The following is a 24651-nucleotide window of genomic DNA, read 5'->3' as shown; positions in this document are numbered from 1 at the left end:
TTATAATTTAATCGTACTGGTACAAATGAAGTCAGGGAGTCCTAGTTTGACAGGCAGGCAGTTTTTTCTTTGCCCTTACAAAAACACAGTATTAAATACCAACACACTGCCCAACATAAACTACACTGTAAAATATATGCATAGAACTATATCTACACTTTTTATATGTTTTATGATAAGAAAAAAACAAAAGAGAGACATGAGAAGACTTTGGAATCCCTGAGGAATGATGGCAAAAATGTTTTCTGCAAATATCAGAATGTGTCACTGTTGGACAGCTGATGTGCTCAGTAGAGCTTTCTCTATATTAACATTATAGAGAATAATTTAAAGAAATAAAAAGAGAATTTACTAAAGCAAGTTCCACAGTTGAACATAGAAAGTGTATTTACAAGCTTAAGAAATTCCAGGGATTGTTACTTATTTATATGGCTAGGTGGGTCATACGCTTGGGATATGCTAACATGAATGGCCTTGGCAACAAATCTTATTTTCGAGGGGATTCATCTGTTGTTGAAGTTGATACTGTGGGTTCACAGATCTTTGACTCCTGAGATTAAACAGTACAGTATATGATGCCCAAAGCAGGTAAGAAGGCAGTGTCCAGAACAGTGAAGATCTTTGATACTTGATATGCCGTCAGTGGCTCTGTGGTGAGGAGAATGGTACATATAATCTTTTCTACTGTTTTCCTGATTTCCAGTAGAGCTTTTTTTTCCATCAGAGTGGTGTTTGAAAACTATACAGCAATGCCTTGATTTAGGATATGCTCAGTCAGCCTGCGAAAGAAGAGGATCAGGAGATGTCTCAATGTTGTTGGCAGAATATAATAATGGTCTAATGCTGGGTCAGTCACTGAAGACAACATATCCATTTCTAAATCCTGTTTTAAGATACAGAGAAATAACTTGACCACAATGAGCCATGTCACCACAGAAGGCCAGCAAGAGAATAAAATGGGATAGCCATAACTGCTGTACCTGTTTCCCTCTCATATTTCTGTCTTACTGATAGACAGTAAATATTGGTATTACCTTCACTTCTAGCCCATTATTAGCCTCAAAGGAGATTGTCAACTGAGTAAACATTATGCAGCATTAATAAAAGTTTTTGGAAGGAACAAAAATTAAAATTTAACTTATATTGGCTTTAAATTATAAACCATATACTATTACTGTTATCTTACTCGTACTGCATATGATTTCAGATGTAGATACATATATTTTGCAAACTAAGCTTCACTACATTACAGTAATATAGTGCAGGATAGACATAGGAGACAACTATTCAGTGAAAGACTCTAATTCACCAAAATTCCTCATTACTCTACTTAAGAGATCACAGTGACACATCGGGTGATATTAATATACCATACTTATATTTGAGGATTATATGTTGAAACATGTGCCTAGATATAAGTGCAGAAAAAAAAACCAAACACAGTATGTCTTTAAAGAGATGATTTTGTTTTATTCATAGGAAGTGGATGAACTGGAGCCATATGCAAGTTATGTGGAAAGAGTGAACTCCATCTACAATTCATCTGCTGAGTTGTGTAATGTTTAAGTCTGTTTGCAATACAAGGTTTGTCAAAGCTGCCATATGGAAAAGTGATGTGATTGCTTCTCAGAAAAGTGGTGCTTTTTGGATGGAAGAGGAGAAGCAGTTTCTCCACTGTACTAGGTCCTGCCACCTGCAGATTGTTTGTGTTCCTGAGGGATGGAATGCATGTTATTTACATCAAATGTGTTGCGGCTAGCAAACTATATTATACAGTAGCTCACACTATGCGTTACTTTGGTGCCTTTGTAGATCTTTACCATTGTCTTTATGAATGACTCTAAATGTAATAATGTCATAATTATGCATACAATCATCACTTGCATTATGCAAGTGGGCTAATTTCTTCTCAATTTGAAACAGTCAATTTTATTTTGGAAATACTAAGTTAATTACATATCTGTGCAATTTATTATTTACTAAAAATGGAAGGGGGGTCTGTAAACCTTGCTTTTCAAGGAAAGCAATGTTATCTTCCTTTTATAAATGTACTGTATATACTTATACCAAATGTAATTATTAATTTAAAAAGTTTATTAAACTCATTATATAATAACATTCCCTTACTCTCTGTGTGCTTATTATAAACAGTGTTCTGCCCTACTATTATTACCTCTTACTTGGACTACTGAAATTCTCCCAATGTTTTTTCACTATTAAAAATCTATAGATTACAAGAGGTGTATGTGATTTGTCTACCTTGGTTTCCTGTTTGAGATCAAATCACATTCAAAGTTCAAAAACTAGCATTTAAATCTGTTCTCTCCAACACTCCAGTATATTTGTCCAGGTTTCTCATACCTATAAATTTGCAAACTTGAGACACAGCTCACTTTTTGTAATGCCGACCTTCTTAGTGCACCCTAAACCTGCTCCAAAACTGATGGTAAACTTAAATTATTAACTATCTTCATACAAGTAGATCACTTCATGAGACTTCCTCAGTTCAAATCTAAACTTACAGAATGTCTCACATTTTGTCCCTGTAGTCCATTGACAAGTTTTAAGCATTCTTGTTACCTGTTGTGTTAGTAGAGGCCTAGATTCTGCTAATGTACTTTCCCTTCCATAGCAGACATAATATGACAAGCCACTATAAAGATGATTTTTCCCAAGGAAATTCTGAGAATGCAACATTACTCCATGACAAAATTGTGTATGAAAGTGTTAAAGGATAATGCATGCAACCAAAAACAGCAGGGTAAAAATAAAGAAACTGTACCCAGCTGTGAAATGAATTGTGCAAACCTCGCAATAAAGATTACAGCAATAAAAATGTTTTATAATATATGACAATTGTGAGGGATGGCCGGCTAAATATTCCGGTCCACACCTCCAGGCCGCCAGATGGAGCTCTCCCAGCAGCATGGAAAGTCCCCAAATTCCAGCAAGGCATTATGGACATTGCAGTTGTTATAAACAACCCTGCTGAATACCATGGGGACCACCAGGAGCCGCTGTAGGAAGGCTTACAGAAGGCTACGTGCCCTATAACCCGGAAGTGCGTCATGATCACATGCCAGGAAGGAATGACATGCTTCCAGGTTGAAGAAAAGGACTTTTAAGCTGACCCGGAAGTGATGAGGACTTACGGATTGTTGGGATGGAACCACTTCAGGTCAGGGACTATAAAGGACTCTGGGAAACCCCAGACGAGTGAGCTGAGCTGGGTGGAAGGGTGGCAACACGTCTGGGAGTGGAGGATTGTATTGATTGTTTATTAAATTATTGATTTATTGGAATATAGTGGAGTGGAGGGTGCTTTGTGCATTTATTATTATAATAAATATTCATATTGACTTTTATCTGGTGTCTGACGTCTGGTCTGAGGGTTCAAGGGGTCACGGGGACCCTTTAATCAGTCACACAATGCATATAATGTCTCCAGTAGTATTCAGGATCATGTCAAATGGACCTCTTCAAGAAAAAAATATGCATTTATCTGAAAAAGTTTGTAGACCCCATTAAAAGCTTTTTTTCTTTTTTAACATGTGGAAATATCAAGATTTGATCTTTATTCTAATGTATCTTTAGATACATGTGATGTACAGTATTTGAAAAAAATAATGAAATTTTGAATTTGCAATAATATCATGTATTAATGGTGGCATGGTGGTGCAGTGGTAGCGCTTCTGCCTCACAGTTAGAAGACATGGGTTCGCTTCCCGGGTCCTCCCTGCGTGGAGTTTGCATGTTCTCCCCGTGTCTGCGTGGGTTTCCTCCGGGTGCTCTGGTTTCCTCCCACAGTCCAAGGACATGCAGGTTAGGTGCACTGGCAATCCTGAATTGTCCCTAGTGTGTGCTGTGTGTGTGTTTGTGTCCTGTGGTGGGTTGGTGCCCTGCCCGGGATTGGTTCCTGCCTTGTGCCCTGTGTTGGCTGGGACTGGCTCCAGCAGACCCCTGTGACCCTGTGTTAGGATATGGCGGGTTGGAAAATAGATGGATGGATGGATAATGTATTAGTTGAAAAATGAACAGTGTGAGATATGGCCGGCCATTCATCCCGGCCAATACCTCCACGCCACTAGATGGAGCCCTTCTGGCAGCATGGAGGTGCCCCGAATTCCAGCAGGGCATCATGGAAATTGGAGTTTTCCTTCACAGCCCTACTGGATACCACGAGGGGCCGTAAAGGGATGCTGCAGGGAGACTCACAGACTTGTATTTGCCCTATAACCTGGAAGTACGTCCTGGTCACAGAGACAGAGGAAATGGCGTGCTTCCGGGATGAAGAAAAGGAGAAGTTTTTACCTGATCCGGAAGTGATAGAAAGTCACATGGACTGAGGGACAAACGCTTCCGGGTCAAGGACTATAAAAGGACTATGGGAAACCCCAGAAGACGAGCTGAGTTGGGATGCAGGGTGGCTAAGTGTCTGGGAGAGTGGAGGATTGTGTATTTGTATTGTTTATTTGAGTGTTGTGGAGTGGAGGGTGCTTTGTGCACATTATTATTATTATTAATAAAGTAATTCTGGACTTTTATCTGGCGTCTGACGTGTGGTCTGAGGGTTCAATGGAGCGAGAGCGCCCTAATTTGTCACAGTTGGTGTAGTCGGCAGGATTCTCTGGTCGTCGGTTTGGCAGAGGACCTGTATTTAAAAAATTTTACTGTGGACAGAACCCTAAGAAGGCAGCGTCATGTCAGGCAGAGAAAAATCGCAGAACCTCACCTTTACCAAGGGCGTCATGGGGAAGAAGAAGGCAAAGCTAAGTGACAGCACTCGAGCAGGATCCGAGCTTGTCTTGGCCGACGCTCGGGATGAGCTACGGAGTGGCCACACAAGTCAAAAGGGGCATCCAGAGAAGGACGATCATCACGAGGTACGTGCCGGGGATTTAAGGAACAATTCATGTAAAATAACTCACTTTGTCCCGTGCATGTACTTCGGAGGAGATCATCCTGAAGCTCCGCGGGAGGCAGGAGACATTCCCTATGACAGTGGTGCACTCCTGTTCGAGCCGACGAGCACAAAAGGGGACTTCCGCATGTCGGCTGCCGGCGACGGATATGTGACCCACCCCGAAGGATTGTGGGAAGGAGAAGGTCCGTGTCCAGCTGCTTGTGGCTTCACCCAGGAAAAGAAGGACTTGGACTTTTCAAAAGGGAAGGGGGAGGCGAGCGAAGCACTGCTCTCCCTAAAAAAAGGTAAGGGGGTCCGGGAAATGACTGATCAGTCCGTCGATAAATTGAGACAGACGGATCGCAGTCAGCTGAAAGCGGCACCACGGACCTCCGGAAGGAACTCCAAATCCCAGGTTTCCTTGAGGAACCCGTCAGAGCACATGCCAGGAGCGGGCGTGCTCATTGGCTCCCAGCCAGAGGGTAAGGCTAGTGATCTCCTGAGCATACCTCCGGCTGAATGAAATAACTTTTTGGACATGCGTGAGCTGGAGAAGTTGCTTCAGCCCGTGCACAGTTTTTTGCAGATTGTCACTACGATAAAGAAGATCGTGGAGGAGTTGGGAGCAGCGGCTGAAGCACCATTGAAAAAGGTAGATGAGTACCTACGGCGATTTGGTCGGGAGCTTCCCGTCATGATAAATGCGGTGGTACAGGTGAGTTCAACCGGTACCGTATATAATGAAATAGGGACACAGTGTGAACCGGGCCCGCGATTACTTAGTAGCGGGTGCCAAGTCACCGCGAATCCTACAAGAGAGGTGGAAACGTGGACCGGGTGCTTGGTAGAAGGGTTGATCGAGCCGGAGCAGCTAAATAGTGCTGTCTGCCGGAGCGATGCGACCCTGAAGACACCGGTCATATGTAAATCAAAGGGGATTCAGACAGTAGGGGCTTTCTCATACACATAGAGAGAGAGACCCAAACTGTGGATAAGCCCCATAATTAACAGGAGATCCCAAAAATGAAACGGGGGTATCCTGACAAAGTGGAGCAGAGAACGGAAAGCTCAGGTGCGGCTGTGAAACCCTCCTCAGTGGACAAAGGGGCGGAGTGGAAGTTTCCTGACTGTTTCCAGTCTCGCAGAGGGAGACCAGTAGGAGAACGGCGGCTGTGTTATGAGTGCCGCCAGCCGGGCCACATATGGCGAAGTTGTCTTCGGAGGACACAGGGGATCAGAGGTCCTGTTCATATAATGTTCCCCCTAGATTCTCCCGGGAATATTCAAAACATCGCCATGACCCGACCTACACTTCCGCCTGGAGGAAGACATCCCTCGCGGGGCTGGCCACTCCGAATCATAATTCTTTGCTGGGGGGGTGGGGAGTACTGTGAGATATGGCCGGCCATTCATCCTGGCCAATACCCCCACACCGCTAGATGGAGCCCTTCCGGCTGCATGGAGGTGCCCCGAATTCCAGCAGGGCATCATGGATATTGGAGTTTTCCTTCACAGCCCTGCTGGATACCATGGGAGCTGCAAGGGGATGCTGCAGGGAGGCTCAGAGACTTGTAGTTGCCCTATAACCCGGAAGTACGTCCTGGTCACAGAGACAGAGGAAATGACGTGCTTCCGGAATGAAGTAAAGGAGAAGTTTTTACCTGACCCGGAAGTGATAGAAAGTCACATGGACTTAGGGACAAACACTTCTGGGTCAAGGACTATAAAAGGACTATGGGAAACCCCAGAAGACGAGCTGAGTTGGGAGGCAGGGTGGCTAAGCGTCTGGGAGAGTGGAGGATTGTGTATTTGTATTGTTTATTTGAGTATTGTGGAGTGGAGGGTGCTTTGTGCACATTATTATTATTATTATTATTAAAGTCAATCTGGACTTTTATCTGGTGTCTGACGTGTGGTCTGAGGGTTCAAGGGAGCGAGAGCACCCTAATCTGTCACAACAGATACGTCTTTTCCATCTGTTAATACATCCTTGACTCTAGTAGCTGGTATTGTCCTCTCAAGTAGGAATTTCCTAGAACTGTCTAGCAGTCTGTGACATCAACTAAAAGAAAGTTGTTCTTATTCATCCATGCAGAATTCCTTCAGTCCTGGTCTTAGTCTAGGTGTTCATGGGTGTAGAACTAAGTGGGCATTGTCCATTTTGCTAGGCTTTTAGTGGTACAGAAGACCTGTTAAGATGGCAGATTTAACAGTAACAGAATGCACCAGCTGAATACTTGCCCATAGACAAATGACAATAGCTCAAGGATGAATAACACTGATGGACAAAACTTCACTCCCATGAGCAGATGTGAGTCCTGTAACTGAAAGTGACCTTGCACCTATTACCAGAGGTTACGCCTTTCTTCAAAAACTAGCTGCACTAATCACTTCCCTCTCTTGCACCCTCTGAAAAAACTGATAAACCGCTCTCACTTTAGGCAGCTGAAAGCTGACGATCTCTTCACTTTGTGGACTTGAAAGCTAAGATCTACTTTGCCAAGCCAAGCTCTGTGCCAATGACAGAGCTTAGTTTGAGAGGACAGAGATATAGTCATTACTTCAAGAAGGAAACTTCAGGAGCTAAACTCTTGTGCGAATGTTGTTCACTATGAAGTTGCAGAGGACACAGCAAAGAGCTTAACTGAGAAAGGCACAGCACACCAAAGACAAAGGACCATGTCTCAAACAGTGCCCAATGCAAGAAGAATCCTCCACTTGAACCTGGAGCAACAACTCTACACAACACTGGACACCATCCTTAAAGACTTGATACTGAAAAACTGTTTATTTGTGCCAAGATAAATTAGAACTCTAAATAGCGAGTAAACAGCCTGTCTCATCTTTGTTATATGTTTGTCTCACCTGTCCCTGCGTCCCTTCTTCCTTATCAATAAATTATATTGTTCTGTTTCTTAAAATGAGTGCACTTCAGTCACCTTGATATAAGTCTAACGGCTGAAAACCGCCTCTACAGAAAAGGGTAAGGAAAATAAAGTAAGAGCCTTACCAAATTATTTAGTAAATTAATGGCATTGCCAAATTTAAAATGGTAATTAATTTACCAAATTAAAATTCTCATCCTCTTTCATACATTTATTTCACTGTCTCTGGTGTTGGGCAAGTTAAAATCACTGACTTTCCTACATCATCTTGGTATCACTGGGTAGGCAGGTACATAAACAAACTTTAGTCTTGCCCTGACATTCTTTCTGGACAGCAAAGGTTTTCTCCTGGTACTTCTATGTAATACTAATTTATGCAGCCTCTTTCTATCGATAGACTTGTGGGTTTTGACATTACCAGAGGCGAGAGTTCCTGTAGGGCCCGTGATGAAATTCTGTGCTTCGTAGAGACTTCTTTTAGTATTTTGTGTTCTCCTCTGAACTTGATGAGGTGACCTAGCCTGGAAAAGTTGGCAGTTGTTTCAAATCTTCTTCACTTGTAGATAATCATCTGGTCAATTCCTTCCCAAACTTTAAGGCATCTATAACCCTCTTTCTGAAAGCCTCAAAGGGCTCTTTCATATTATGCATGGTGATAAATGTCTGAGCTTCAAATAAGGCAGATTCTCCAAGATCTTCTCTAATGATGTTCTGATCATTTGCACAATTTTTTAGTGCACCTGATTCAAATTTGAGGTAATGATAAATGCAGAAGTCCACTTACTTTTTCTATATGCAAAATTTGCATTTATATTTACATAAATTATACAATAAACTACTAAAAGTTAATGTTAATGGTACATTTTCTTCAGTTTGCTTAGCTTGAACTTGAACATAATATAGCTTAACATAGATAATGGAAGAGTCAATTTAACACCCTATAAGTTATAGAAAATGGATTGTTCATAATCTTAACTGTGTGTGATAGTAGAATAGCCCATAGACTAAAGTTAGATAGCCAGAAAGAAACATGAAGGGTCAGATAGATATTAAGGGCATATTGTTTTCTGATCATCTGCTGCATAGAACATAGAAACCTTAAGAAATGTAGCCTAGATATTTAAGCAGAATGTCATTTTCATATATAGCAATTAAAAGGAACACAGTGTATTCACCAAGTGTTTTACGGCAACTTCAGGAAGTAATTAAAGGATGGAGTGAAGGTGGGGCAAGTATAAAAAGGGAAGCACATGTTGTTACGCCGCTTTTGGTTCACAGTCAAGTGCATGTGTTGTAAGATTAATGAAGTTCATCGAAGTCTCCACTGTCATTTCCCAATCATAAGTTCCTCTTTTTCCCTTTATATTTTGCTTGTACTATGAACTTTTTACCCTATTTTTTGTGTCAACTGTTTGCTTTGAATCTTACTAAAATCCTTAAAAACGAAGACACTTGGACTGTGGAATAATTTTTGAACAACAAGTCATACTAATACCAAAATATCTATCTGGTAGCTGCATTTGAACTGTTTTGAACTTTTGAACCATTTGAAAACCCTCGTCCAATGCAGCTACAGTAAATGTGGCATGACATTTGTTACATCACCTTTATCTAAAGATACTTTTCAAATCTAGATATATTGAAAAAGAAAATACATAGGGTCTACTTACTTTTCCACATGAATGTAACTTTTCCACAAGTGACCTATTTACATTTTTAGGATCAACCTAGTTTGAAGGAAGGATGGGTAGGAAAGGGTAACTACAGTTTTGTGCTAATATATCTTGGATGCTGTTAAATCTCTACAAAACAGAGAAGCTGAAGACACAGACATTTTACAAAACTACTCATTTAATTAAGGCATGTTAATCTTAGTTTTGTTAATGCAGAAGAAACTTCTACGTAAATTATTACATCAGTTGTCAATTTCTGTTTTTCCTAAGAAAATACAGAAATCTTTTATAATTTGATACCTAGAGGACAATTTCCCTATTGATCAACAATGTTAAGACTCCAACCAAAGCCCTCACATGCAGAATAAGTGCTTGTTTTCATAATTTTGCTTGATTAAAGTGTATTTTTAGGCAATTTCTTTCAATTTTTCAATGTATATATAATATATTTCTTAACAACAACATAGCTAGAGGTTTTGCCAGTTCTGAACGTGTATAACACAAGAAGTGCCATTTACTACGCAAATGGATATTAATAATAATAATGATACATTTTATTTACATAGTACCTTCCCCATGTTGTGTTATGTAAAATATTATATTCCTGTCCTTCCTTTACTTTTCCAAAATTGATATATTACAAATTTCATTCACTCCTGTCCTTGACTGCAATTGCATATTCTTTTTAACTTGGCAAACCTGTCCTCCGCTGTTATTGGCATTATTTAAAGTTTCAGCCCATGTGTTAATGGATAACTACACAATAATCACTAAAAAACATGCCATACTTAATCATTTACATTTACATTGTGTCACTACATGTTATAGAGAGGACAAAAATCTTAAAAACTATAGGTGCTTCAGTTATTTCAAGTAGACAAAAGAAAAGTATGTAAATTCACTTAAAATTGAATCACAATGTTTTCCAAACAACTTGAAATAAGAAGTTCTCAGCTAGCATCAATTTCCACATAAGGAAACAGAAAAGGACAGTGAATAGAGCAAGTCATAGTTGAAGAGCACCATTGTAGAAGGCAGCCCACTCAGACCGCTCTTACTGATATGACAGACCTGGCAATGTATGATAATTGCTTTCTGGAGTTTTTACTTTGACCGATGTACTGTTGGACTTGACTGCATATGGAGCACCATATAGAAGAAAAAAACTCAGTATTTTTAAATGTTGGTGCACATATTGACTCAAATATATTGTCACAAAAGCCACAATGAGCCATAGCAAGGTTTGGGACAACCACCCGTATATTTGGTTTCCTGGCTGCAAATCGTCGTTTAAATGGTCGCACTGCTGTGCACAAAACTGAGTCCAAAACAGAACTGAGGGAATAGGGAAAAGGTGAAGGCTTTTAAAGGGGAAGACAGAAAGTGAGATCAAAGGGGTCGGGCTCATGAAGGTCTTCAGCCACAGGTTACAGCCCGGAAGTGACATCACAGAGGCCAGAGCCGGCAAGGTCTCCTTCCATAGGCTCGGTCCCGGAAGTGACGTCAAGAGGGCCAGGTGGAATCTCCTGTGAATGGTCAACAGGAAAGGGAGAAAAAGAGTCAGTGCACTCTGCCACATCCCGGTATGCCTCGGAACTGCCCTTACTCAAGCCCTTTAGCTGCCTCCCATGTGCACGTGTGTGACAATAGATACAATAGTTTGGCTACAGATGCACACTCAGATTATTTATTTTTTTCCTAAATAGCACCTAATTGCATATTCATTGATTTGATGCTATATCCGACACTTTAACACATTTTGATGTGGAACTATATCAGATATTACAAGCCACAGCAGAGCATAATCATTGATAAGCAGTACATGTCAAGCAAAATTGACAAGTCTGGCATGAAATTTTGGACAGCTGTCGATGTACATAGCAAACAAATGCTTTGGCAAAAAGATCTCACTTGACAACTGGGAAAAGACTGTCTAAGACTATGGTGATTCAACAAATTGAGCCTTTCATAGCCAAAAGGAAAAATGTTACTGTTGACAGTATTTTCATAGTACATTCCAAGGCAAACAATCTACTTGCCAAAAAGAGAAACCTGCTTGATACGTGAACAAAAATAATTCAGGACTGTTCCCATGAAAGGCAATATGAGAAATGGTCAAGGTGACAGTATACTGTCAGGTAAGGGGGTAAAATTATGGCAGGCCACAAGGGTTAAAAAATATAGTGTTCTAACTAAGAAGAAGTCAGAGAAAATGTTTAATTAAAGGGGTCAGGAGATGAAGCAAGGTCATAAATATATGTGAAGTTAGCTATCAGGGAGAGAAATTGATCTGTTAAATAAATGATTAAATATTAAACAAAATCAAAAGTCGTTAGTCAAGGGTTACACACAGAAATTTACACACCAAACGTTAATGTGATCCAAACTCAGATAAGAAAGAAATGCATGTGAAAATATTTTATCTTGTCATGCTGATGGTGCCATTAATTCCTGGGTAATCCTGGGAAATCACCTAGGCTATATCATGATTTAAACTCATAAAATGGAGGAGCCCACAAGTATTCAAAATGGCATCACAGAAAGAGTATGGTTGTAAATTTTCAATTATTCATATGAAAAAAGTTCTTATTTTATGTGCTCAGCAGAAAGAAAAATGTTGTTTTACTTTTCATAATTAAATACTGAAGTAGTTTTATGCTGAGCAACAGTCTGATTGTTTTATCTGAAAACACAAGCTAATAATTTAATTTGATGGTTTAATTTTAATTTGTTAGTTTGTTACATCTTTCTCGCAAAGTGAGTTTTCTGGGGAAAAAAAATGCCTAAAGATATGCCAAAGAAAAATCAGTCTCTAAAGAGATTGAACTCAAAAAGCTGATACATTAACAGCTCCTCTGGATCTTCCTAAATTCTCATTCATCTCCTTCATTCTCTTTTGTGGGATGTGTGTTTATCAGTGCCAAAAGCACTACTACTCCTCACATTTCTTTTTAAAAACCTTTGGGATTATGTTATATGGACTCATAGCTCCCTATGAACCAGTAAAGAAGCAAGTGTAGGAAATGGATTGATATTTTTTATTAAATAAAATCAGGTTACCTTGAACTCTAATGAGAGAAGGACTCAGATACCACCTACACCAAAAATAAAAATAAGCTCTACAATTAAAATAAGTAAGTTAAGAAGATGGATGGGCAAATTATGCAATAAAATAAGCTATTAAAATGTGGATTAGTATTGTTAGTAAATGTGAATAAAGTCCTACTAGCAAGTGGAAACTTGCATTCTGACTGTTATTACTTACAACGTCACTAGATGGCAGGCTACACTAAATAACGGATGTACTGTATTTTGGTTTCTTATGAGACAAAACTATTAGAAATGTGCATGGAAAGTGAATGTCATTGGTCAATCATCTTTGATTAGAATAAATAGCGGTTTTTGATTGGCATGAAATAATGATGTAGGATCATGGCATAAACAGTAGCATTGCTGATAGCATGATTAAACCCTAAAGTAAGGGACAGTTTTAGGAGATTAATGTTGTTAAAATTCAAATTAAATGTTTGTGTAATTTGAGTACAATATATAATTTTCACATAGTCACTTAGATAATGGCATAATATTTTACCTCCTGTAAGTTAACATGTAATAGAAGTTTCTCAGCCATTTCAAAAACACTGTCAGCAACCTGCTAAGTGTTCAGATATCTGAACAAAGGCAGAATGAAGCCACAGAAAGTGACTTAAATGTTTAATCATTTGAATATACTTAAGGATCACATATGGAAATGTCACAATCATCTTTCTGTTATCATGATTGAAATGAAAAGCCTTAAAAGCATCCCTATGATTTCCCCATGATAGCGAAGCTTTTTTAAACGAACAGGCATTTAAATTGCCGAATTGTTGAATAAAAATAGTGCAAAGAAAAAAGTCAAATGGTTTACATCCAAACTGAAAGTTTTAAATGAATTTAATAAGCAAAACTCTGATGATCCCAGTCATGTTCCCTGTGACGTCCTGTGTAACTGATCTACACATATCTATACGCCGGGCATCTGTAACATACCACAATGGACCCGCGGTTAAAAAATGGCAGCACAGACTTCAGCAAAATGTTCAAATAGGAAACAATCCTTTATTTTTGGTGCAAGAAACCAAAACTAAAGCCTTGCACTGGACAAATAAAGCTACACCTAGTTTGATTCACTGCACTTCATTATATAAGTATTTTTATAGCCTGCTAATCTCTTATAGGTCTTACAGTATAGGTCTCTTATCATGAATTTAAAAAACTTGCAGTTTGGAAGACTTAACTCACTATAAAGGCCGGTTTTGTGTGTGTGGGAGAAGAGATTAAATAACTGGAATTTATTTTCAGTGTTAATTGAAGCAGCACCTCCCAATTACAATTTTGTTCATTTGGTTCACCAAGACAAAAGAGGCAGTGGTTTAGCGAGTATTTACTTGAGTCGATTAAAGTGTCAAGATGCCAGTTTTGGTGCATTTGTATCTTTTGCATATCTTGCTGTGTTATTCGTGGAGTGACACAGTCCTTCTTATGCACTGTTTATAGACCTTCAAAATATAATGTGTCTTCTATTGATGAATTCTCAGACTAAGAATAATAATAACTAACTTCCTAATTGTAAGCAATTTCAGTTTCATGTGGATAACCAATGTGACGCAAAAGCAAAAGAATTCATGAACTTCTTGCACTCCTTTGATTTTAGTCAGCATGCTAGACAGCCCACACATAGGGGAGAACAAATGCTGGATTTAGACATTTCAAAAGGATTAAAAGTTAACGTGAGGCAGATCGTGGATATTGGTATAATACTGATAACTACAACTAATGAGAAGTGTATTATTAAAAAATGTTATTTTGATATATCTGCAGTTTCAACGTTTGCTAATATTCTAAACCATCAGTCCAATTGTAGTGTTTACCTTAATAAAGCTAATAGTGTAACCAGTAAGGTGGAAAATGTTAATGCTAAGGTGAGAGCTGCAGCTGACATATTTGCCCCTGAATAGACAGTTAAGAAATTCTCCAGCACTATCATACTTTAGAAAACCCAAAGAGTGTCTGATTTAAAGAGAACATGTCAGAGTGCTGAGAATAAATTGTGAGAAACGAAACTGATAGTCCACTATGAAATATTGCAGGCAGGAATAATTGAATATAACAACGCTGCCCACCTTTTTTTTTAACAGTATAATACAATAATACATGGCAATTGTATCACCCACCCTAATTTGTTTTGGACATATTTCTCTTACACATTAATCACCAGCTCCCTGATTCCATTACCATTTAACAGTAAACCTGGAAATAGAGAGCAAAATGAAAAAAAAAATACTTGTTTTGAGCTCTTCTGAAAAAATGTTTAATTTTCTAAATTTATGTATGATAATATTGGATATGGTTAGCCCATTGCAGAATGGAAGGTGATATGAGATTTCTCTATACAAGCAAAATCAGAACCACAGTGTGGTGTAGTGACAAAGGCATTAGAGTTGGAATTTCAAGGTTGTTTGGTCACTTTCACTTTTAACTCACCGTGCAGCCGTCAGCCATTTCCATTGTCTGTGCACTCATTTTATGTGAGCAACCGCACAGAGTCTTTAACAGAAACCAAGAAAAACAGGGGAGAAAAATACAAATAACTCTCTCTATTGGAGAACATTGCAATTATGACTAAAATAAATGGCTTAACTCTAAAAGGAGAAAAGAAACAACCCCAAAAACGTAACAAATAATAAAAATAGAATATAAACTGTCTGAGAAAGACAAGCAGGTCATTAATATACATACTGCAAATACAGATAAGCCATCAATCTTCTGGTCTGCAAAGGAAGAAAGAGAGAAGACGTTATTGTAGAGGGCCAAACCCGAGAGCAGTGGAGAATTACCTTCACCAGAGCCCTTAAACTGTGCCCTGTGCACACATGTGACAATATACAGTACTGTATATACTGAATCTCTAGGCTATGTTATTTGTTTTTTAATAGACCTGATTGATGTTTATTAATGTTAACAAAAACTCAATCACAAAAAAACACAAACAATAATTCTGTAAAATAACTAGAAACTGAGCACTTAAACAGAGAAGGGGAGCCACAGATAATGAAAAAAAAACTTAACAGAGCTTATGGAGGCCTTAAATATTAGCGCAGTGGCTGCCCTAACAGTCCCCACACCAACATGAATTGGGGGCCTCACATCTGCAGGCTTGACCCTTAAAATTACAAGCACATAACTACAATACAGGCAACTTCATGAGTTTACCTGGATCATGAGCCATTGACAGAATGGTCTGGCATGATTTACAGTATTTCTGGAAAAAGTTCAATTAGAAAATGACTTCAGGAGCTTTCTAATTTCTAATTAAAACTATGATCTTTCTTATTATTTCAGATCATCAGTGGTCCAAATACTACATTATAATATAATATAATTTTATAACACAATTTCTAGATGTTTTCTATATGGGCTACTGCTCCCATAAAACCCATAAGATTAGTAAAACCATCTATAACCTCATTAAGCTATAGAAAGAGGACATAACTCTATTTGCTCATTGCAACAACATGGTTTAGGAAAATGTTCCAAATATTTGTTAAAATAAGCTATTTCAAGGGTAAAAAACATGATATTCACAAGTTTACTAAAATATTAAAATGAACCCCAGCTATACTTCCTGGGCCCCGCTAGAAATATTATTTCCCATTTTTTGTAGCTTTTCTGTTTTTTTTTATCTCATGGTCTTTGTAGGCCACTTTGATAATTCTGCAACTTGTTCTTCTGCTTTCTGTCTTGTGAGATCATACTTTCTTCTAGAGTCTAGATATTTCTTTTTTGTTTATTTTCCTACCTATATATTTATTTAACATGAATTCATTATCAACAGGGCAAAAGAGAACCAATTAACTAAAAATTTAATGTTAAGGTTTTATGTGATTATTAGCTAATAAGACACATGCCAAGATTAGTAGCATAATAGAATTAATAAAGCTTTGTGCTTTAAATATGGAAGTGCTACTGCTACATTTAATACAGAAACTGAAAAAAGTCAAAAGCACGGAAATAGATAACCACAACAATGGGTATTGAAAGTGTTACCAAACCATACCTCAGAAGGCTGAAAAATCCAGAAAGTGACATTTTTCAGTTATTTGCATAAATTGTAAATAGAATCTGCACTTCTAGTTGTAATTTGTAGACAGCACCACCATCGTGATGTTAGGCCTGAGAAGTAGTACATATTTTATTTGCTGGCCAGAAGAAATAGCATCATCAGATGACCAGTGGAGGCTGACCAGTCCGTACAGAGTGACAGCGGTCTGAACATGCAAAGTTAGACTATTTTGAAATATAGGAAGACAGGGCTTTTAATTTGATGTGGGTGTCATAGTTAGCTTTTATAGTGAGATCAAAATTGGAATAACAGGGTGAACAGGGTGAAAAGTTGTAAATCAGGTTGGATGCTGTGGAGTCATTATAAGTTGATAACAACACCTTTAAAGGAATGGCAGTAGTCAGGCCCAGAAGTGACCTCTGTTTGAACTAAGATCTAAACTGAAAATTGAAAAGGAGAGTGTTGTAAAAGGTCTGTTGTAGTTACAATTGTAGATGAGGCCATAAATGAGTAGAACTTCTAGATTTTTAGCTGTCTCAGAGCTCCTCACTAAAGCTGATCTGAAGATCATAGATTTCACTAAAGATGGAGTGTGTCTGTAAATTCATGGAATTTCTTTCTTAAGTGATTTGTGCTGGTGTGGCACCTTTCACAGCAGATCACTGTCCAGATCATCAAATGTAAAGCAACATACATCAGATAACTGAAAAATGGCTCACACATAATATACTATACATCAAACGGTAGGTATAATTGAAGGAGAGACATGTACACACTGGAGTGTGACTTAAAATGTGCAGGAATGATAAACTTGAGGACCTCTAGTTCAAGTACTTTAAACTTATATTACATTCTCCTTCTTATCTAAGTTTAATTCACAATATAACTGCAGCCAGTATTCATATCTAATATATACTGTAAAGATGAATTTGTGTTTGTACTGTATGTTTGTCGGAGATGCAATACCACACTGTCAAATCTGTCACTGCCAGTTTTACACAGATCCCCTACTTGTACAGGCAGCACCACAGACTAAGTTTTGTTCCAAAATTTGACCACATCTGTGCTCTCATTTTTGGACTTATCACAGGTATGCACAGCTGCTCCTCATAGTGGGTTTAACCAGTGAAATCTTGCTTTGGCACTAAAATTAGTTCTATTTTGGGCAGTGCTGGGTGCCTGCTAATTGTAAAAAAATTCAGGTAAAACTCTCAGCCTTGTAAGATGTGATCATAAAAAACATCCTTAAAGTATGTCAAGGATAGCTTCTACCCACAAGTTGAAAGGCCTCTGAACAGTCAAAAATAGGAATAAATATTGTAGCATAACAAGCAATGTGTTTAAATATATACTATTTGTAAATATGTATTGTATAGGGGAGCACGGTGGTGCAATCAGTGTTAGTTCTGCTGCTGCCCTGCAGTAAGGACATTAGGGTTCATGTTTCAGGTCCTCTGTGTGTGGAGCTTGCAAGTTCAAACCATGTCTGCATGAGTTTCCTCCCACCCAAGACATGCAGGTCAGGTGGATTGTCGACCCTAAGTGTGTGTGTTGTGTGTACATGTGTGTGAGTGTATTCACCCTGCAATGGTCTGGTGTCATGTCCAAGGGATTGTATCTGCCTTGCACCCTATGCTTACTGAGCCCCGCTCAACCGTGCTCATGGTTAACCAGGCTTGTAATATGCTTTGGTATTGTGTATATTGATCATGACTGTATATATGTTATATGCTAAGTATACTTTTTATTTATTTATTGTACTTTTAAATTTTTGTCAACATTTCTGAGGAGATATGCAAGTATAAATTTCATTGTACACATGGAAATCCATCTGCTGCTTCATAGTAAATTTATTTCCTAATTTAGTGGGATCAGCAAGTAAAGATTAAGAATGCACAGTGATCATTTTTTCCAAAATCCGATGTACACTTTGGACACATTGTTACCTGAGGTCACCATGACACCAGCTTCTATATACTGTATGTACTAAATTTATGATCAATGTTATGTGTATTCTGATAACCAATTCAGCTTTTTTTTTTTCATTTATCAAAAACTTTTTGAATACTGTATCATACATGCGAAAAATTCCCTCAACTGGCTAATACTAAGACATGTTTTTCTAGTATTTAATACCTGTGAATATCATTATATTTCAGGTAGCACTTTGGTATATTTACATCAAAAGTTGAAGATGAAAACATATAATAGGATGTGCTCATAGCTCTGACATCCATTTTCCCTTTAAGTATGGTTCTTATGCAATTGCTTTTCAAAATACTGTAAGAGGAGGACTTAGTAACCAGTGAGTTTCTAGTGTATTTTTTTGGCAAAACAGGTGATTTAGAGATCTTGCTGGAAACAGAACAAAATTAACAAGGGTTCTAGTTACATTAACTCTGACAAAAATATGTAGCATGTACAAGAACCTCCAGACATTGTAATGTTACATTTTCATTTAGTTCTAAGGTACTAAGGATTTGAAAGAATCATGGTCCTCCCTTCCTTATTTTTGATCAAGCCATTATTAAAATTAATAATGGTCCTCGGTTTAACTTTAGCTTTTAGTGCAACACGGCCCACCTGCTTTTTCAGTTCCAGTTCTAATTTGTCTGCAATAAAAGGTGTCATTTTGCTTGGCTTTTCTCTGTTGACAACAGGAAATGTGCTAACTGTTAGGGCAGGGTTAACAGGGCCGGGAGATGTGTGTTTGTTCAGGAAACTGTAGCGCTGGTCAATATCAAAGGTAATAGCCATTTGTAACATTAGTAACGCTTTGGCTATGTTTTTAGATCAATTTAAAGGTACCTTGATAAAAAAAAAGTATCAGTCACTATCAAAAACATGAACGTTTTTACGTGAGTCCAAATTTTTGACCACTACCTAATACCTAATACTAACAAACTGGACACAGAGTAAAACCTTTGTTAAAGTGAGGATAAAGCACTGAAACATCAAAGTTTATTTCTCAAAGAGGTACTGAAGGCTTTTAATTTTTGTCTTAACAGGAATAATTAACCCATTGTTTTAAAACCTATGATTAGTAAAAAACTTTAGATTCAAATAAGGTTCTTAGAACATCAAAAAAACCCACATATAGAAAAACAGTAATCTGAGGTATATTCAACCACAAAGTTTAATAATTTATTGTGACAGAATAAGAAATAAGATTGATAGAAGCTTTTATTTATCCTAAAGTAGCCATACCACATGCACTTCAGAACAGGTAATCCACCGGAAGCTGAGCATGTTCAGGCCAGGCCAGTTTTGGATGGGAGACCATCTAGGAAAAACTTAGGTTGCTGCTGGAAGAGGTGTTGGTGAGGCCAGTAGGGGGTGCTTACCCTGTGGTCTAAATGTGGATCCTAGTGCCCCAGTGCAGTGATTGGGCCACCGTGCTGTAAAAATTGTGCCATCCTTCAGATGAGACATAAAACTGAAATACTGAATCTCTGTGGTCATAAATGAACCCTGGACATCCTTTGTAAAGAGCAGGGTGTATCCCGATATACAGGCTAAATTGCCCTCCATGGCCTAGTCATTCTAGCCCTCTAATCATCCTGTGTCACTAACTGGTTATCTCTCTCACCACTTCACTTCCTAACAGATCATGTGTGGTAAGCGTGCCGGCACAAAAATTGCTGCTGTTGCTTCATCCAGGTGGATGCTACACATTAGTGGTGGCTGAGTGTTTTGAGAAGTGAGAAAAGCACTATGCAAATGTAAAGAATTATTATTATTATTAAAGAATATTCAATTAAAGAAAATACACAGATATTGTTTTAAACCTTCTTCCTGTAGTGAGAAGTCAAGCAAAATGACAATTCCATGTAGTAGCGGCTAACACGGTACAACACCTTACTACTACAGAAATACAACCTTCTTCCTGGTTAAGGGACACTTAATTGCCATTTACATAGGAAAGTAGAAGAAAAATAAATTAAAGGTTGGTTTCTGAAGCCTCATGTATAAAGTCGTGCCCAGATATCATACTAAAATTTGGCTTATGCTAGAATAGCAAAAACGGTGTACTCACAAAATAAAATCAGATTTATAAAATTGTGTGCATGGCAGGTTCTACTGTATGCCAAGTTCCTTTATAAATCTTAAATGAAATTAAAACTATGCAGTAATGCACATGCTCTTAGCTATCCCCCATTATGTCCCACCAGTAGCATTTTATGGCTTAAAGAATGCCTTTTTTGAATATCCATGACCTTATCACGGGTGGCACGGTGGTGCGGTGGTAGCGCTGCTGCCTCGCAGTTAGGAGACCCGGGTTCACTTCCCGGGTCCACCCTGCGTGGAGTTTGCATGTTCTCCCCGTGTCTGCGTGGGTTTCCTCCGGGCGCTCCGGTTTCCTCCCACAGTCCAAAGACATGTAGGTTAGGTGGATTGGCGATTCTAAATTGGCCCTAGTGTGTGCTTGGTGTGTGGGTGTGTTTGTGTGTGTCCTGCAGTGGGTTGGCACCCTGCCCAGGATTGTTTCCTGCCTTGTGCCCTGTGTTGGCTGGGATTGGCTCCAGCAGACCCCCGTGACCCTGTGTTTGGATTCAGCGGGTTAGAAAATGGATGGATGGATGGATGACCTTATCACCACAAAAATTTGACCATATTTCTGAGGGACGACGTTACTTTCAAATCATGAGAGAACACAGAAAACTCAATGAATGTGAACTTTAGGTATTATAGACATTTGGTAGACTTTAAGGAGTGAACAGCTGATAGACTACACTACTAAAGTAAGTCCATCCATCCATCCATTTTCCAACCCGCTGAATCCGAACACAGGGTCACGGGGGTCTGCTGGAGCCAATCCCAGCCAACACAGGGCACAAGGCAGGGAACCAATCCTGGGCAGGGTGCCAACCCACCGCAGGACACACACAAACACACCCACACACCAAGCACACACTAGGGCCAATATAGAATCGCCAATCCACCTAACCTGCATGTCTTTGGACTGTGGGAGGAAACCGGAGAAGTATTCTTTTCCTTACATGTTAAGGCCATGGTTAATGTAAATCTGTTAATCAATGAATTAGGTGCACAGTGACGCAGTGGTAGTGTTGCTGCGTCATAGTAAAGAGTCAGGGAGGTGCGCCTCCGGTGCTCCCTACGTGGAGTTTGCTTGTGTTCTTGATTTGCACTGGTGCTCCGGGTTCCTCTTACAATTCAAAGACAGGTGAGGTGAATTGCTGATGCTTGTTAGGTGAATTGGCTGATATCTGTGTGGTTGAGGGTGTTTTTGCGTGTGTGTGTTCATCCTGTGATAGGCTGGTGACGTGTCCAGAGCAAGTTTATGCCTAAACATGTTGCTTGCTAGGATAGGCTTCAACTCTTTCCTGCCCTGGATAAGTGGGCTTTGAGGATGGATGGATCAACAAATACCATAATCTGTTCAACCCAAAGCAACTCAAACTGGCACAGTGCCAATCCTTAAATCAAACAGAGAAATACTCTGTACAGTTTCAATTACAGGTTAGTTCATTGTTTCAGATTTAGCTTGAAAAACATTATTTCAATTTGAATATGTTTTATATAATATTTTACAAAACTGAAAGAAGCTCCTAATCACGAACAGGTCTTCGTGAGTTAGTTCAAGTGATTAAACTGTAGTATGCATGGTTGCAGCTTATGGCAGCCTGTACAAACAGCACCATGGTGGTCTGAGTAAATCTGCATCACATATATCCTTATTGTAAATTATTTAAAAAACAAACATATGATATACAGTATGCCTCTTTGATGAAGCAAATACAGTAAATAACTAAGCCGCCTTGCAAACATTTTTATCTTGCAGACCACAGGAAATACACATATCACATCGAGCTGACTTACTTCACAGCTTGTGCACTTTAGATGATGCTGCTATCTCTCATCTGTTACCAAAACTGTCACAAGCTATTGATTTTTATAATAAAACAAGCAGTAGCAAGAGGGCTGATTTGTCTCATTGTTTGGTCCAGGCTCTAACCAGTAATCTAATGACCAGTAATCATTTCTCAATCATCTGGGCTCTACTTTATAAAACTTTGTGTGTACTCCAGTCCATGCCAAAAAACAGGAAAATGCATACATAAAAATGTCAGATTTATATGCATATTTCTACAAAATGTTCCTTTATAAATCACAATCATCTTGTAAATGTGTGTATGTGAATGCACCGCAAACCTCACTAGGCTGCCACCACGGAACAACCATAATGCATATGAACCTCATACACAATGCAGCAGACAGTCTTTGGCTGGCAGAGGAGCCTCCCATCTGACACATCCAGCCGCCAGCAATTGCATTTGAGAAGTTCTGTGCTATTCTCCACATTGCATTGAAGCACTGCTCCTCTGTGCTGAAGGGGTCTGGGAGAGGCATAACGTGCAAGTGTCTGAGTGGTAGTTACTATCGCCTGGCACATGTAATGACATGACTGCAGTTACAATGAGTGGTATAAGCCATATGAAACAATGCAGGTTCATCCAATTACCTTACCAACATGCCAGCCATCAAGGTCAGCAAGCCATCTGATTAATGCTAATTTGCCTCAAAATAAATTACTCTTGTCGACCCAGGCCACCGAGCCATGCCTTTTGTCAGTGTCATCTTGGCATCACAGATGACTTGTGCATTATTGGAATGTTCTTCAGTGCAATTACGCAGCATTGGCTCTCTTTAAAGGGAATTAAACCGGAGACTCATATTGACCATTTTTCAGGTTTAATATGTTTGTTACATCAACGCACATTATACTTATTATACGAGTCCATCATCACTTAGATGGTTTGGCAGCATTTCTCTACTTTGTCAATGGCATTATTATTTCTCTGTTTCTCTGAAATGTTGCGTACTGATGGATCAGAGTCACCATAAACTTATGCACATTCTTCCATCAAGTTTCTTTTATTAATACTGACTGTTTGAGTGGGACATTTCCATGCGCACATTTCAAGCCTTTTTTTGTGTCTATGAAAGTTTAACAAATCTGACCATGGTAGCTGTTAACTTTGAGGAAAAGGAGGGGAGGACTTTTTTGTTTTGTTTTTTAATTTGCTGTTTTTTGCTTGCAGTCTGCAACTAATTTTGAAACAGTTTTTTCATATGTCTCAATTTGCTTTTTCTCTCCAATTGAACAAGTTGGATACAGTAAGGATACAACTGATTTAGAGTCTGTTCCTCTTTCATTTCAAATAAATGAATAAAAATCCACTGAACAGAATATGCCTTAAAGGGATTTCTGCATTTACATGAGAGCTTGACTGACAAAAAGAACAAAAATGGAAAAGAAACCACTGAAATGGCACTTGAAGAAATTACAAAAAGCAACTGCTGAGAAGGTTACTCAGTGTCATTTATGTCATGTATGAACTCGTGCTCTATTAACTGGGAGTGAACATTGCTTGTTTGAATAATCCTAAATGGTATTCATTTATTAAAAGAGGATCCATCACACCGTTACACCGAGGGAAAGAAACTACAAAAGAAAAGTAAACAAATGTATCCAGTAGGCCTTGGTTTGAATCTCAGTTCAGCGTGCAGGGAAAAATAAGTCTGCTAACTTAGTTGAAGTTTTTTCCCCCTATTATTCAAAGGTATGCAGTTCACCAGGAACAATATGGTAAAAGGGGGCGTGTCCTTATGCAAATATCATAACCGGTTTTACTGAAACAGCGATTTACCGTTTTACATTTTACGGTTGTTTACCTTCGCTATTGAACAGTTTTATACTGTAAAATTAACAGATTTTTTCAGTGTAACTGTAATGCATCAATAAACGGTATTTAGCATATTTTGAAGGTAGAAAAATATCGATTTTACAAAAACTTGGCTGTAAAAAATAATGAAATGTATTGTTTAAGATATACAGGTAATTGTCAGTAGAACATAAGGTAACTTTCCTTTTTTTCAGAAAAGGTCTTTTACTTTCACCATTTACAGTATTTTTACCGTTAAATTTACTGACTTTTTTACAGTGTAAGTCTAATAATCCAGGCCACACAATGTACATCAGTTTTCTTGTACAGGCACAGACTCAAAAAACCAGCAAACACCATTTTGTCTTGGAATTTTTTAAAGTAAGCTATGAAAATA

General features: G+C 38.6%; 1 protein-coding gene across 2 annotated transcripts in view; it reads left to right on the top strand.

The window, feature by feature from the left end:
- Window positions 1-2118, top strand: part of si:ch211-214p13.9 (cell surface glycoprotein CD200 receptor 1-A) — a 78667-nt gene extending 76549 nt beyond the window's left edge. For both annotated transcript variants that reach the window (XM_028800806.2, XM_028800805.2), the window contains one exon: window positions 1480-2118. In XM_028800806.2, coding sequence (XP_028656639.1) covers window positions 1480-1566 — 87 coding nt within the window. In that variant the 3' untranslated portion in view covers window positions 1567-2118. The remainder of the gene's footprint in view (window positions 1-1479) is intronic.
- The last annotated feature ends 22533 nt before the right edge of the window (window positions 2119-24651 follow it).

Source organism: Erpetoichthys calabaricus, chromosome 4 (genome assembly GCF_900747795.2).
Source record: "Erpetoichthys calabaricus chromosome 4, fErpCal1.3, whole genome shotgun sequence".
NCBI lineage: Eukaryota > Metazoa > Chordata > Cladistia > Polypteriformes > Polypteridae > Erpetoichthys > Erpetoichthys calabaricus.
Note: the sequence above shows the minus strand (reverse complement) of the source record. Positions and strands in the feature narration are given on the sequence as shown.